Source organism: Vicugna pacos, chromosome 23 (assembly GCF_048564905.1).
Source record: "Vicugna pacos chromosome 23, VicPac4, whole genome shotgun sequence".
Classification (NCBI taxonomy): domain Eukaryota; kingdom Metazoa; phylum Chordata; class Mammalia; order Artiodactyla; family Camelidae; genus Vicugna; species Vicugna pacos.
The window spans coordinates 35240172-35255763 of record NC_133009.1 but is presented as its reverse complement, the minus strand read 5'-3'; the positions used below and the strand labels follow the sequence as shown (position 1 = coordinate 35255763).

The 15592-nt window shown below is 43.5% G+C and overlaps 1 protein-coding gene across 11 annotated transcripts in view; it reads left to right on the top strand.

Moving 5' to 3' along the window:
* The window catches only part of DENND1B (DENN domain containing 1B), a 208350-nt gene that overhangs the window by 113307 nt on the left and 79451 nt on the right, over positions 1 to 15592 (top strand). For all 11 annotated transcript variants that reach the window (XM_015247064.3, XM_072948774.1, XM_072948769.1 and 8 more), the window contains one exon: positions 888 to 998. In XM_015247064.3, the coding sequence (XP_015102550.1) occupies positions 888 to 998 (111 nt within the window). The remainder of the gene's footprint in view (positions 1 to 887; positions 999 to 15592) is intronic.

The window sequence follows — 15592 nt, the reverse complement described above, 5'->3', positions numbered from 1 at the left end:
ATCTCTCACCGGTAGTGCCAGGTTCTGTTTATACACCCTGCTGTGACTGCGTTTTTTTCTGGTAGAGTTTCCACCTTACAGAAATCGAAGAAACAATTGGATTTCTGATTTTCTTACCCAACTGGACGTTTTTGCCTTCTGCACCACAGTCCACCCGACACTACAGACTCAGTTTGTCACGTGTGTCTCTCTGTCACTTCGTTGCTTTCTGATGTGCTTAAGTTGAGCACAGAAGCTCACAAATAAGTAAGAAGGAGAGGATCTAGACGTGGACGTTGATGTGCTCACCCCAAGTTTGTCCTTATGTGAGGGAAATAATTTAAAGTGTTAAAGCAAGAAATCAAATTAAACTAACACCAGATTTTATTTGGTTATGGGGGTATAAAGCCAGCCTGACGTGGGGTAGAAGCAAGAGGTTTTCCCTGATAAAGAACCAGAGGCCTGCTTTATGGACCCGTCTCCTCCTGTGGGTGCCTTGCACGCGGGATGCGCAGTGACTGGCAGACAGAGAGACTCAGGTGTGGCTTCTGGAGCCGCAGCTCTCAGAGTTCAGTGTGTGTGAGAATCACTGTCGTGTCTGTTTAGAGAACAGGTGTCCGGGACTGTGGTGTGAAGATGACACTGGGAGCCAGGAAGCTGTCTCCTTTTACGGACGCCTGGGGAGGGAGGTGGGAAGATGTGATCCTCTGATTCCCCTCACTGAGATCACGCTCCCACGGTCGGTCTGGGTCTCAGTAATAATGGCGGGGGCGGCACTGCCTTCCGAGATGCTGACGAACGCCACTTTCAGCACTGACCTCCTTGGGCCTGTAAGATGTTTTGGTAAACGTATAAAGTACTTCCCCTCACAGTCCCCCGAACTGACACGGTGGTTTTTGCTCGCGCAGAGAAACCTGACGGAGTACTTCGTGGCGGTGGACGTGAACAACATGCTGCAGCTGTACGCCAGCATGCTGCACGAGAGGCGCGTCCTGGTCACCGCCAGCAAGCTGAGCACCGTACGTACTTCACCCCCCGCCCCGCCCCCCCAGAGGACGCGCCCAGCACCGAGTGCAGACCGCGGGCCTCCGTGGGCCGGGCCTGCTCACTGTGCCCCCACGACAGTGGCTCCGCGCCTTCTGCGTCTGGTCTTGCTCCGGCTCTTCAGGTGCAGAAGTGTGATTTACAAAAGCCCTCGTAGGTGCATTAAGTCAGGTTAATTATTTTTTCTTATTGGAAGATGAGGGGATTTTTTTCTTTCTAATTCTCGAGTTCATTTTAGTGCCTTGTACCATGTAAAGAATTCTTAAGAGCTATTATGAGATCTTTATTATTCACTTGTGGCTTTTTCCATTGGAGCTACTTGAAAGAAATCAAGGGGCCGTGATAATGGCTTCTATCCCAACCTGGTAATGGGCAGATTCATCTCTGCTGCCAAGTAGTGGTTTGGGAGCAGATTCTATAATAGTTCTGATCTGGAGGAGCTCTTCAGGCTGATAATAACTTAAAAGTCAAAATAGCATTTTTTTTTTTAATCACAGGTTTTAAGCGACTCACTAAAATGTTCTTTCGGGAAGTCTTCCTTACTGTGGTAAAGGCAGGGAGAATAGAAGGAGTTTTCTTGGGTCATAGAAAAATATTCAAAAGCATTTTGCTAGATTTCCTAATTTTTTTCTAATTGAGACTTAAAAATTTTAAATCCCTATGTAAATGTAGCTTTGAGTAATGAATGAGATATTTATTAAAAAAACATAATGTTTCATGAACTAGCTTCCTTACAAATTTGGCTAGTTGATAAACATAAGATAATATTTTTGTGTTTTGTTCTCCTAGTGTAGAAATAAAAACCGTATTCTGTAAAGTTTTAGTGTTTAGAGTAGAACGAATTTCAGAGTTCCTCTAGGACACCTGTTTGGCACTTAACAGTGAGAAAGGGGATTTCAGACACAGTGCAGTATTGATATGCTCACTCTTCCAAGAAAATTGAAATTATATTATTTTGCATATCGCAAAACACATAATGTACACTTGAAGGAGCTGATGTGGAGAAATGCTGCAGGTCTGTCAGAGGAGAAGGGCCAGCCAGCGGCACAGGTAGTTGCCTGCGTTTTCTTAAAGCAGTGTTAAGAAGCTCAACCTGAGTTGCTTGGTGCTTTTTATATGTTTGCTTTTCTGCTATTTGTCACTTACCATCGAGGTGAGACTGTTCATGTTCATCCTCCTCTCTCCCTCCTCATTTGTAAGCATGATTTTTTCAGGATTTTAAGGAGTATTTCTATACAGATACTGTCTGAAGGATGAAAAAGATTGTGCAGACTGTCTTGGGGGCCTAGGAACTAAATTCCTATCCAGATTAATTCATGTAGCAGAAGTTTATCATGCACTTACTATGGGCTCGGCACTGAGGGTTCAGTCGTCAGCAAAGCCCAAAAAGCACTCTTAGAGCTTGTATCCAACTAATGCAGCAGATGAAGAAAAGAGTAAATAAATCGGTGTTATGCTGAGTACCACAGGACAAGGGAGAAGGCGAGTGTGTGGGAGATAAACGGTGAGGGCCAGGTTTCAGTTTTGTGCAGGGTGGTCAAGGAAGGCCTCTCCAGGGAGGCAGTGTTTCAGCAGAGGTCTGAAGAGGGGGTGGGAGTGAGCTGTATGAATGAGTGTGTAAGCTGGTCTGTGTAGGAATGCGTTAGAAATAAACCTGATAGAAGACAGTATGGAGGTTCCTCAAGAAACTAAAAATAGAACTACCATACGATCCAGTAATGCCACTGCTGGGTATTTATCTGAAGAAAATGAAAACACTAATTCAAAAAGATATATGCACCCCTATGTTCACTACTGCATTGTCCACAATAACCAGGATATGGAAGCAGCCTGAGTGTCCATCAATAGAAGAATGGATAAAGGCGATGTGAGATATATAATATATATATATGAAATGGGATATTATTCAGCCATAAAAAAGAATGAGATTTTGCCATTTGCAACAACATGGATGGCCTGGAAGGTATTATGCTTAATGAAATAAGTCAACAGAGACAAATACTTTATAATCTCTGTATGATACTGTGGAATCTAAAAAACAAAATAGAAAAACAAACAGATTCATAGATACAGAAGACAAACAGGTGATTGCTAGAGGTAAGAGGGGTGGGGGGATGGGCAAAAGAGGTGAGGGGATTAAGAGGTCCAAACTTCTGTTATAAAATGAGTAAGCCACAGGAATGTAACATACATCATAGGGAATATAGTCAATAATACAATAACTTTGTGTGGTGACAGATGGTGGCTGGACTTAATAGTGACAATCATTCTGTAACGTATAAAAATCCCAAATCACTATGTTGTACACCAGAAACGAATGAAATATTTTGGTTGGTTATACTTCAGTTAAAAAAAGAAAGAAATCTTAGTATATAAATATTTTGTGAAGTTTTTTTCATAAATATTGTGAAGCATTAGTGTTCCTCTGTTGTAATTTATAAACACCTCTTCATGGCTGGGTAACCTTTCTTCCACTTCGTTTCTTTACATGTAAACTGGGAGCATGGGAGCAATAGTGGTCTTAATCTCATAGAGATGCTTTAAAGATTAAGAATATATATGGTAGTCAGTATCTGCAAGTCTTGAACTCACAAGTTATCCCTCCCAAGCCCCCTTCCCCCCGTTAACCGTAAGTTTGTTTTCTGTGAGTCTGTTTCTGTTTTGTGAATAAGTTCATTTTTTTCTTTTTCTTTCTTTCTTTGCTTCTTTCTTTCTTTCTTTCATTCTTTCTTTTTCTTTCTTTCTTTTATTTCTTTTCTTTCTTTCTTTTCTTTCTTTCTTTCTTTCTTTCTTTCTTTCTTTCTTTCTTTCTTTCTTTCTTTCTTTCTTTCTTTCTTTCTTTCTAGATTCCACATATAAGTGGTATCATATGGTGTTTTTCTTTCTCTCTCTGGCTTACTTCACTTAGAATTGGGAGTTCAAGATTTGCAGATACTAACTACTATATATAAAATAGATAAACAGCAGGTTTCTACTGTGTAGCACAGGCAACTATATGCAATATCTTGTAGTAACCTATAATGAAAAAGTATATATGTGTGTACATGTGTGACTGAAACATGATGCTGTACACCAGAAACTGACACATTGGAAATTGACTAGACTTCAGTAAAAAAGTTAAAGAATATGTATATACACACAGGTATATATGAAGTGCTTAGGATTTTATCCACATAAGAGTAAATGATTTTTAGCTATAATTTTATAATAGACTAGATCTGTAGCTTAGAGTAAAAATGGACATGCCTATCCTTTAACTTTATTTGAATTAAAAAATAAATTATTTCAATAAAGCCTTGGTACTGCTCAGGGAGTTGTTTCCTATGTTTGAGGTAAACTTAATGCCAGTTGCTTAATGATAGTTCATGAAAACTTGATGGTGATGTCACTTCTCAGTTAACAGCTTCATTTTGGCTCACTCTCTGGGGCGGCAAGACTGATAACAGAAACATAATTCAAGTTTGCTTTCATGAGCTCCTCATCCTTCTTATGTGGGGGAAGCTGCTTTACTTGAATCTATCTCAAAAGATACATGTGTGTACAGGCTGTAAATTCCATGCATAGTAACGTTTAAGGTCAAAGACTAGTACCACAACATAAGTTAGAAATAAACTATTTTTAGAAAGAGTTTAGTGAAATCTCTGAAACGTCCAGGGAAAGAAGAGTTGAAGTATCAGTGAACTGAGGTTTACACTACTATCAATGAAGCTTTTTACATTCTTATTTTATATACTATAAAGACTATAATGTACTTAGTATTAATGCAAGAAATTGTGTTTTACCCACTTTTTATTTTTCAAATCTATGGCCAAAGTTTTAATTATTGAAAGAAGATGTATAAGTTATCTTCACATTCATAATTTTATTATGGTTTTAGGAATTTTGTTTGGGTTTGCTCTTTGACATTGGTAATTTTATTAGAATCGTATTAGTCAACCTTGTTTATAGCCTGCTGGGTCTTAGTGATGGCGCACTGGTAGAGTCAGCTAACTTGAGGGTCACTTTCTTTAGATGATGTCTGTAGTTAAAACTATAATTCAAAATTATCTTTATAGAGATGAGCTTTAAAAAAATTAGTATTCAGATACATTAGCAAAAATAACAAGTATTGTTATATTTTTAAAATTTTAATGGATTTTTCCTCCTTATGTTAAAATGTGGTATTTTGTTAGGACCCACTGTTACACTTGTATGTGTTTTGAGTTTAATGAATCAGGGCATCATCAGTTTTGTGTTCCTTCTGTTGATGTGTACATCGTCAGGTACACGCGGTAGGGTTCCTGGTGGTCCGGCACAAGGACACTGATTCTGTATGTGCGCAGGCAGGCCCTAGGTGTTCAAGCCCCGAGCGAATCTCAGGTCAACCAGCAGAACACCATACCAGAGCTTCGTGCATTCAAAGCAAAGGAATAAATCATGATGTTACAAGGGTGTATCAGTTGACTTATTGCTGTTTTGTGACCAGAGGTAGGGAAGGAGTGCTGTTTAAAGTCATGTCATCCGCTCTCAAAGCAGTCAGGCTTGAAGCCTTGTCATGTGCCTCTGTGATCATCCCTCCCAGACGTCCTCTAACTAGTCAGCTGGGGCCGTGCGTTTCGTCTCCGACACTGGCCGGCCGGCATCTGACAGGAGCTCCCGTCACCATGCCCGCGATTTGTTAACCAGAGTGTGTCTCTGTGGCCCGTGGAAGCAGGTACAAGGGATGCTGTTCTCCGGAGCAGACGTCTAAGTGTTGGCTCCCATTTTGAGCACTAATAGTAAATATCACCCTCTGAGAGTCTGTGAGCACGTCAGGTACAGAGATCTGGTTGTGTGGTCCATGTTCCTTCTGGAATACTTAGATCAGCAATGTGCACGGAGTGCCGGAATTGTGTTAAAAAATTGTTACAGTTGCCCCCAAGCATGTATGCATTTCCATCTCTCCTTAATTCCATCCAGGGCACGTGCAAAAGGAAATCTTGTGATCCCTGGAAAATCAGCTATTAAAATGCAGATTTTATAGGTTTCGTTCGATGGAAGGGGAGTCCAGAGGATTTTAAGCTCTCCATCTGGATTTTGCACAGTCTTGATTCGTCTCTTACTGGTGCCACCGCATCGGCGTTTGATCTGAAACCTGAAGCCGAGATGAAGGACTGGGCAGTCGGTGAAGAACCGACTCCGCAGGTCTACTTCCCATCAGGTTACTGAGGTGTATTTCTTCCCCTCACGTTTTGAGAGCTGTGGCAGGGAGGTGCAATTAGACACTGTCGTCAGGATTTCTAGGGAGAGAGCTGCTAGGGACAGTTTTAGGTTTTTAATTCTTCCCAAAGCCCATGGCAACCAATTACGTCCGCTGAAACTGCGGACAGGGGCTCTGCTCACCGGGGTCTTATTTGACAGGGACTCCGCCATTGTGAACATTGTGCTTCCATTTGCTGCCAAGTGAGTGTGACTGGGATGTGGGAACAGGACCCTGGAGGTCGTCGGGGGGCAGTCAGTTGGAGGATGTGTGTGGAGGCAACTTCTAAGGCAGGAAAACTGGAGACGTCTGTTATCGTCCAACTCTTGGAGTGATAAGAACTCTGTTTTTTCATAGAAATGAGTGCATAAAGGTTAGAACCATGTGCTCTCTCTGTGTGTGTATAATAAATTTGTTTAAATTGTGGGTATCAGAGGGAAAAGTGTTTAAAATAAAATTTTAACAAATTATGGTATGAAATACGAAGTGTTCATCTGATGTCAAAAATGCCAGGGTAGAAACTTGACTCTTTAACAAGTAAAAATGTGTCTCTTTGGTTGTCCCTTTGACACTTGTCTATTTAACTATAAACGACAATAGTAATGATGATAGTAAAGGTTTTCCGTAAATTCTGAAGCTTATAGGTTAGAGGCTGATTTCCGTGTAGGCCTTTGTCTTAAAAAAAAAAAAAAATTTGTGTTCAGCTCCTTTCTACTAGAAAATTTTAATTTTCTAAAAAGTCTACGCCAAAATTGTAGCTCCTCGCGGAGAACGCGGTCGGTGCACGCTGGGCTCTTGGGCTTCGGGGGCGCCTGCCCCGCGGACTCCGGTGAGTCTGCGCAGGCGCTCGGCCTGACGGCCGCTGCCTCCGTCTGGTCCCGAGGGGAGGCGCACTGCCCCTTCCCGCAGAAGGCGGGGTTCTGGTTCATTCGCTGCCTCGTTCCTCACTCACGTGTCTCCCGCCTCTTGCCAGACAGGGCTCTACACGCAGGCAAGACCGGGGCCACAGCCTCTGAGCAGTCCGGGTCCGGCTGGAGAGAGGCTACGTAATTTGAACAACGGACGTTTAGTGTGAAGAATTTAAAACTGTAGCATGGGGTCGGAGCACAGCGGGTGGGCCAGCGCGGGGCGCCCCGGGGGGCACGGGCGCCGCACCGCGCACGCGGCACAGCCTCCTCCGCGCGATCCCCTGCCCGCGGGCCCGGGCGGCCCCGGCGTCGGGCTGAGCCGGCGGGCACGGCTGTGGCGCCCTGGGTCGGGGTGGGGTGGGGTGGGGGGAGCTGCTGGGAAAGCCGCCCGCGGAGGGACACCGACCCCTCGAGCGGGCTGGCCGGGCGCGGTCCCCCCTCTCGGCTCGCGCGCGCCGCCCCTGTGGCGGCGGCCCCACTGGCGGGACGGCCCCCCCTTCCCCCGCAGTGAGAAGCCCCGAGAGTCAGTGTGTCCGTCTCCCCAGGTCAGTCACGGCCACATTTGATTTTCCGTTAACCACTGACAACACGCACGGAGCCTGAAGACGAGGGCGGAGGGAAGGAAAACGGTTGGCGCGGGGACGCACGAGAGGAGAGTCAGACCCGCGCGGGGCCCGCGGCCCTCGCGTCTGCAGCTGACCGAGACGCCGAGGCCGGTGCTTGGACTTCTTTCTGTCACTCTCGCTTCCGGGTTCCCCTCCCCGCAGCCGGAACCTCGGCTGTGCGGGTCTCTCAACCTGGTGCAACGATAGGTGCTTTCGTTCCCCAAGGTCTGGATCCTTAATGGTTGTGCCTTTTTCCTGGAGTGGTGTGTTTTCCCACTAACCTTTACTGCCCGGCCTGGAGCCCAAGAGGCCCCCAGAGAATTCCCTGGCTCCAGACACACTTTTCCCTGCCTCCATTTGCCTTTGGTTATTGAGGTCAGTCTTGCCAGCCAGTAGATTGACCCCAGGCTTTAGCCTGCTGCTGGAGTGGCACCAAGGGCCTCGGAAGGGCCAGGTGGCCCTCGTCTTCCAGGTGAGGGGGACGCACGCCCTGTCGGGCGGTAAGATCTCCAAACCAGAGGGCTCTGAGCTGCCGGGACTGGACGTGGGACTCCTGCAGGTGGGACGTTAAATGGGAGAACCCTAGGGCCGGGGCCATACCCTCTTCCCTGCGCGCCTGATTTCTGGTCCCTTGTGTTCTGCCTGTGGGAGAAACAACACTGTAAAGTGGTTTCTGATTCCAAGCATATCCAGCATCATGTAAAGCAGAGCCCCACCCTTTCAGGAGGCTGTTTCCCACCTGGTGCCATAACTGAATCTTCAGGAAGCTGGTCCACCTCTCCATTAGGCCCATTGCTTCTAGGTTCTGAGCGTAGGTGAGAGCAATTAAGTTCGTAGACATGAACCCATGCTTGACTTTGCTGTTAAAAGAACACCGTGCTGATGGATGTGTTGTTCCACGGTACTGGTGGGAGGATCGTGGGCAGAGAAGACAGGTCCTTGCCCAGAATATTTACTCCAGGGAGGATGACCCTCTGGCTCCCCGCAGGAAGAGGCTCAGTGCAGTTGACCTGCCCCGAGGTAGCTTAACTGCCTGCCCTGGGAGGTGTCTTGCTAGAAGCCTTCTGCTGCAGAACCACCTGAAGGAGATGCCAGGTGTTACTGCCAGGTGCTCCTGACCGCTGTGTGTGACAAGAGCCAGGCCCCGGAACAGGTCCCGCAGGAGCCGGCCTCAGAGCACAGAAACGGGGAGCCCCCTCCCTTCCTCCCACAGTGTGTCTCTAGTGTCGTCTGCTGACCCAGCTCCTCCGCCCTCCATCTGGGAACAGAAAGCATGCTTCCAGGGCCCAGAGTCACAGTCGCAGAGAGGTAGCAAAGAGTGGGTTTGGAGCTGAGAGGCAATACATTGGAGGCACCACCTCCTTGAATCTGATATTTTATTGTGATTTACTAGAGTGATAAAGGAATGTTATGGAAAGAGTTAAAAACTTGAGAAGAAAAACCAGACTCTTTTTTGAAGGAGCAATTTGACATTTCCAAACACAGGGTATAAGGGTATTGATTTATTCATTTGTGTATTGTTAAATACCATTTGCCAGATATTTGGAATTTCAAGTTAACGTATGGTTCTCTAGAATCATAAATATAAATTATAAGTTATATAGTGCCCATCAAGGCCAAGGTACCCAGAACTCTGATAAAGGAGGGGAGGAGGGAGGATGGCAGATTAAAGAGTTGACCTCAGTATCACACTGGTTCTTGAAGGGAATTTGTGTTTTGTCTAGAAAACATTGACTTGTTTCGTGTGTGCATGTAGAGACAGTGATGGAAGTCATGCTACAAAATCTAGTTGGAGAGAGAAGCTGTGGCCACGTTGTAAAAACTCACGTTTGCTAAATGAAGGGGTCTGGACTTTATCCAACAGATTGTAGGCAGACAAATGAGGTACATGATACAGGCAGTTTTGTTTTGGGGCAGATAACACTGGGGGCGTTGTAAAGGAAACACATGGAATAGGGAAATGCTGACTGACAGGCACCGAGTTAAACGGAAGGTGCAGTAATTAAAACAAGAGATGACCAGCTCCTGAGCTAGACAGTGACCATGAAAGGTAGGTGAAGTTGGATTTTAGAAACATTGCTAATACGGAAATGTCTGTTGGATGTAGAGTCTGCTTAAAAGTATGTAGAGAGGAGGGAGAAGTTTAGAATGACACACCAAGGACAAACCTCCGCCAGGTGTTTGCTTAGTATCTGCCCTGCATGTAATGGGGCAGGGCTTGCTGTCATTTCTGACTAGTCAGTTGCAACTTTGTAACTATATATATACATAACACATACATACAGATGCATGCATGCATCTGTATATAGATGTACGGATTTACATGCATTTGGTATGCATGCTAAATATCCATATATGTTTATTAAGTGTGTATGGGAATATTGCATACAGTTTTAATATTACAGCATACTGTATATAATTATTCATTCTCATTTAATTACATGTAATTTACAAGTTGTTAGGGTCACTCAAGTCCACTTATCAAGACTTAGAAAGTCCTTTGGGACTGCTGTGCACTTGTGCTTGTCTCTGTTTTAGTTGCTAATGGTTTGTTACCAGTTTTATTTTGTTTCTGGTGAGAGAGATTTTAAGTTATGACTTTCAAAGTTGCCTAATAGTTAAAAAGTAGGTTCAGCCAATTAGATTTTATTTATTAATTATTTGAAATGTGTTGCCAGATATGGTAGTAGAATGCTTATATCAATATCTTTTAAAGTAGAGATTTGTGTTTCAGTCCTGGCTCTCAGCTAAAAAACTGGATGTTTTTGTGTAAACCATTTTTTCCTTTTATCCTGAAGTTTATTTTATAAAAAGTTAAAGAATTGAACAAGAGTGATCTCTAAGGATCTTTCTAATTGTTAAATGTAATGTTCATTTCTTAAATAATTGCTTAAATTATGCAGTGAATATATAATTCACATGAACGTCCTAATTTATAGTCCTCGAGAAACTGGGGTCTAGAAGTCTGTGTGGAGAGGAGACAGGTACAGCCGAGCCGTGCTGCAGGATTACACTGCTGAGTTCTGGGGAAGGGCGGGTGGGCCTCGCCCCGGGGCAGCAAGACTGCTGTTGGATTGACTTCATGAGTGAGAACTAGAGAGCAGTAGATCTGGTTGGGGGGTGGGTTGCAGAGGGGAGCGCGTGTGTTTGAGGGCATAGGCGCTCATGTGTAACGTGACAGCTGCAGAAAGTCAGTGTTGTGGCGGGATGGGCGTGACAGTCATGGTGGCATATGGGGGCGACAAGAGTGAGCACTCTTTGAGGGCAGATGGTTTGTCCCTTTTCTTCATTGTCATGTCCTCAGCACCAGTAGAGCTGCCTGACACACATTTGGTGTCGCACTTACCAGTTCTGTGATCTTGGGCGATTGGTTTAATTTGCCTTGGTTTCCCTGTCTGTGAAGTGAATGAAAGAATGAGGACATGAAAGAAATAAGGCAGCAAGAAAACACTAGAATTGTTCAGCGTGGGAGAACTAATAACCCGGGGACCAAATGTGAGATGAACAGAACTTTCCGGAGGACGTGGGTAAGGTGCACAGAGGTCAGGATGAACTTTCAGTCATGAAGTAGCAGAATTTACATCCTAAAAGGATAAAGAAAGAAAATGAAATATAAGATAATATGTTAGTATAAAAAAGCATTAAAAAAGAAAAATGTGCAACGAAATATTATCTTTTTTCATTATATAAAGTTGCTGTTTTTCTAAAAATTTCCTTGTAATTGTCATTTAATTTGAATGCAAGAATTTTGCTCAAGTAAGAATATTTTGTAGTTGGGATAACATTATAGTTTTCAAGTGCCCTGCTGCTACCTTTTTTGGCCTAAACTTTTTAATGGGAATGTAAGTTAAGTGTGTATAAGCAGGTGATTTCTTTATGGTTTCCACTAATTTTTTTTTCATTCCATGAGGAATTTATCACATTCCAAACTGCAGCAATTTATTTTGTATACCTGTAGTTATTTATAGTGCTTGAATTTCTGATTAAGTATTGATCCAGTTAAAAATCAAATGAAGTCTCAATATTTCTTGGATTTTGTGCATAATACATTCTAAGGGGACATAACTGTGCCCCTCAGTAAGTCGCACAGAACTCTAGTTGAGGGGGTAGCACTTCTGCGTAGAAGCGAGGCGCGATCTGCGGAGGGGTACAGAGCTGGAATGGTGGGGGCAGCGATGTGTTGGGGGAGATCTTTCCTTGTAAAGTGTGTGAATCAGTCCGTTGTGGTCAGCACACTGGATGGATCGTTTTTCTGTCTCCTTGGGAATCTAATAATGTGTTTTTCCCCCCTCAAAATACATGTCTATTTAATTGCTTGAAACGTGTAGTTTCATTAGTAGGCGGATGTCCTCCAATAAATAGGTAGATTAACTTTAAGAAAAAGATGTAAGTGAGGTTTCACATCACAAAGGGAAAGAGCTTTGGTTTGGCTTCCAACTAAATATACCTGCAGATGCAGATTGAGATGCTGGTTTGTAGAGCTTTTGTCAATTATCTTATGTTTTTGACATTTTTGAGGGAACCTGTTCTGTTGCTTTCCTGCTGAAGTTCCAGACTGATGCCTGAGGAAGGGTTTGTAAATTGTATCTCTATCATAGACCCTGCAGTTTTCATATAAAGGTCAACTGTTCTTATTTGTCTGTTCAAAGACTCATTCTCCACTATATAATTAGGGTAAAATACTTCCAGCCAGTATATATTATTCAAAGCCTTATAATGATGGCAGTTTTGAATCTTTGTATATTAAAGGCAGGTTAAAATAATGGTTACTGTACTCTGGAGCCTGCTGGGATTGGAGTCCTGGCTTTGCCGTTTGCTGGTTGCATGATCTCAGGCAATTGGTTTAGCTTTGCTGCAGCGTCCTGGTCTGTAAATGGGGAATAATGATAATAGTACCTATTTCATAAGGTTGTTGGAGGATTAAATCTGCACATATCAAGTGCTGAGAACAGTGCCTGGCACGGGGCTAGCATCAGAGGGACGTTTGCTGTTGTAACTGTCATCAGTGACAGCGTCTCCATTGGACCTGTGGCCTGGGACTGGACTGCACGCTCCAGGTGCCTTCAATCCATGACTGAGTGCGCTATTACCAACCTTTGTTGCCAGGTTTCTCCCTCGGACTTCACAGGCCCCAGTTCTTGTCTCTTTCACACGGTGTGCACATGTACTTACGTTACAGTTGTAGTGTGTGGGAAATTAATGTCACGATGATTTTTATCTCGTATTAGTCAATACTTTGGGACTTTATCAGCTCAACATATTGAGTGTGCTTTATGAAGTTATACATGCATTAGAATATTCCTGAACCACTTAACAAAGATGGTAGGGATATCCTTTGCGTAAATCTTTATTTGGTACATTTTTTTTCTCTGAAAATGTATAGCAGTGTGTTTGTTCAGTTGCAAGGATGTAACGCCAGGGGTATGTTCTACCCCAAACACTGAGACTCTCTCCGCCTGCTCTGCTTTTGTGAAAACAGCGGTGGTGTTAGAGAGGCAGCCGACAGAAGGCTGGAAGAGTGATGCCGAGTTCTGGCCCTGTTGTGAGCCAGACGTAGAATCTTGGGTAATTCTAGTCCAAAGGAATATGGTTGTCATTTCCCTTTGAGTTTAAGGATTCAATGTATCATAGGTGACCTGAAAGTAAGACGATTCTTCTTACTTGGCTTGTAAATGGATCTTTTTTTTAAATTGAAGTATAGTTGGTTTACAACATTATATTAGTTTCAGATGTACAGCATAGTGGTCCAATATTTTTATAGAGTGTAGTCCATTTGATCTCATTTCTTTATAGTACTTTATTGTGCAAACGGATCTCCTGAAATATGTCATTTATGTTCCTTAATTTGCATGGGTCTGGAAATGTTCTAGGTAAATGGATTGCTGTGACAGCTAGCACTCTCTTCAGAGATGTGAACTGATCTCATCCAGAATGAAATCTAAGGTCTTCGCTGAGTCCCAGGAGACTCTCCAGCCCCGGCCCGACTTCCCTGTCGGAACCTCCTCTCCCTCTGTTCCCCCATTTCCTCGAGTCTAATCAGCTGGCCTCCCTGCTACTCTGGGAAGATGCCAAGCACACGCCCACCTCCGGACCTCTGAACGCAGTGTTTCGTCTGCCTGGGACGCCCTTCTGCAGGTCCTCAGCGTTCGCTCCCTTATTTCAGCACCTTCTCAGTTAGATGTGGCTACCTGAGTTTGTCTCTACTCCTCCCCTCTGTCACTCTCTGTCCTCTCACTCTGCTCTAGGTTTCTTCGTAGAATTTACCTCTGACTGACGTAATGTGCATTTCACTTGTTTACTGTTTGCTTTCCTCACTGATACGTTGGCTTCATGAAAACAGACTTGTTCTTGTGTTCCTGTTGCCTAGTTGAGATTTATGATAGCACAGAGCAGGTGCTCAAAAACTGTTGAATTAAGCAAGTAAATGCTTATAGTCAGTCCAGTTGTACAATTACCTAAGGTGCTTTAAAGCTTTTAGAGGTTATCTTTAGATAAAATTTGAAGGTGGATCTGAATTATAGTCCAATTAAAATGTTCCATTAACCCCTAGCGTGGAAAAAACAACTCTTAACTGTTACTGAAAATATAGAATGTTAGAATTGATCTGATCTAAGAATAAAGAATGTTGGATCTCTCAGAGACAGTGTCTGCAGATCATCCAGCATATATTTCTTGTTTTAAGGACCAGGAAACTGAGATCTGATTATGTTCGCAGATGTGCCAGAGTCCAGAGTCATGCACCTTTAGTGGCAGCGCCCTAGTTTGCCTGAGATACACTTCATTGTTGTTACCTTATACAACTTACGTATAACTCTGTTTAATTTTCCAGTAGCTTTATTTTTTATTAATTGTATTTTTTTACTGGCAACTTTACTATCTGCCCTACAGAGTATGTCCTATAACAGTATTGTCTCTGTTCTTTAAATCACATAGTTACAACGGTTATTACATGCTGCCAGCTAGGGGATGGGGGCTATTTTTTGGTATGTTTTTGCTTTCTTTGGAAATCTCCACCTGAATGGCTCATAATTAACAGAGTCAGTTAACTCATAGTTCGCTCATAGTTAACAGAAACAGTATTTGAAGAGCAAATTCCTTATTGTTCCACCCGCACCTGACACTTTTGTTATATTACTTTAAGTAATTTATTCTAATGGCTTAGACCAGAAACTGTGGCTTAGAGGGTAGTATTTTTACCTCTCTCACCGACCTCCTGTAGCTAAAAAGTTGCCAAAGTGTGTAGAGCTTCCTTCTTTCCCGGTAGATCTTGATTAGCGGAGGTGACCCTCTGCCAAATGCCGGCCTCTGTGGGGAGTTAGTGACTTTGCTTCTTGCAGAAACCGTCTTCTAAGAAACTGGCCAAATTCATCAGGTGGTGCGGTGCCTTAGTTGTGAGAAATTCCTGGCTTCACTTAGGGGTGACATTAAGGGCATAGGGGAGGCAGCTGTAGCATTGAATAGAGTGCTCTGGACTCTGGGTGTGCTCAGTAAAGTAAGTTACCCTTATTACAATTCCGCATTTTTGAGAATGCATTTTCCCTCTTGTTACACTGTTAATTTTCTCAACACTAAAAAGAATACTTTCCTTTTTAAAGAAGTTTTAAATGAGCTGTTTTAAAAGTCATCTATGTGCAGATGGAGAAGTTGAGTAAACCAAGCTGCCTTTACAGCTCCATTTCCAGTGCCTTTACTTAGCCCATCGGGTTGCACTGAAGCACGGAAAGCTGCCTCATTTATAGTCAGGGGTACGTGAACGCTAAGAACTGACACAACTTAGATCGACCCTATTTTCATTAGTTCAAATATGTAAGATAAATAAATCATGATCTGTAATTGTT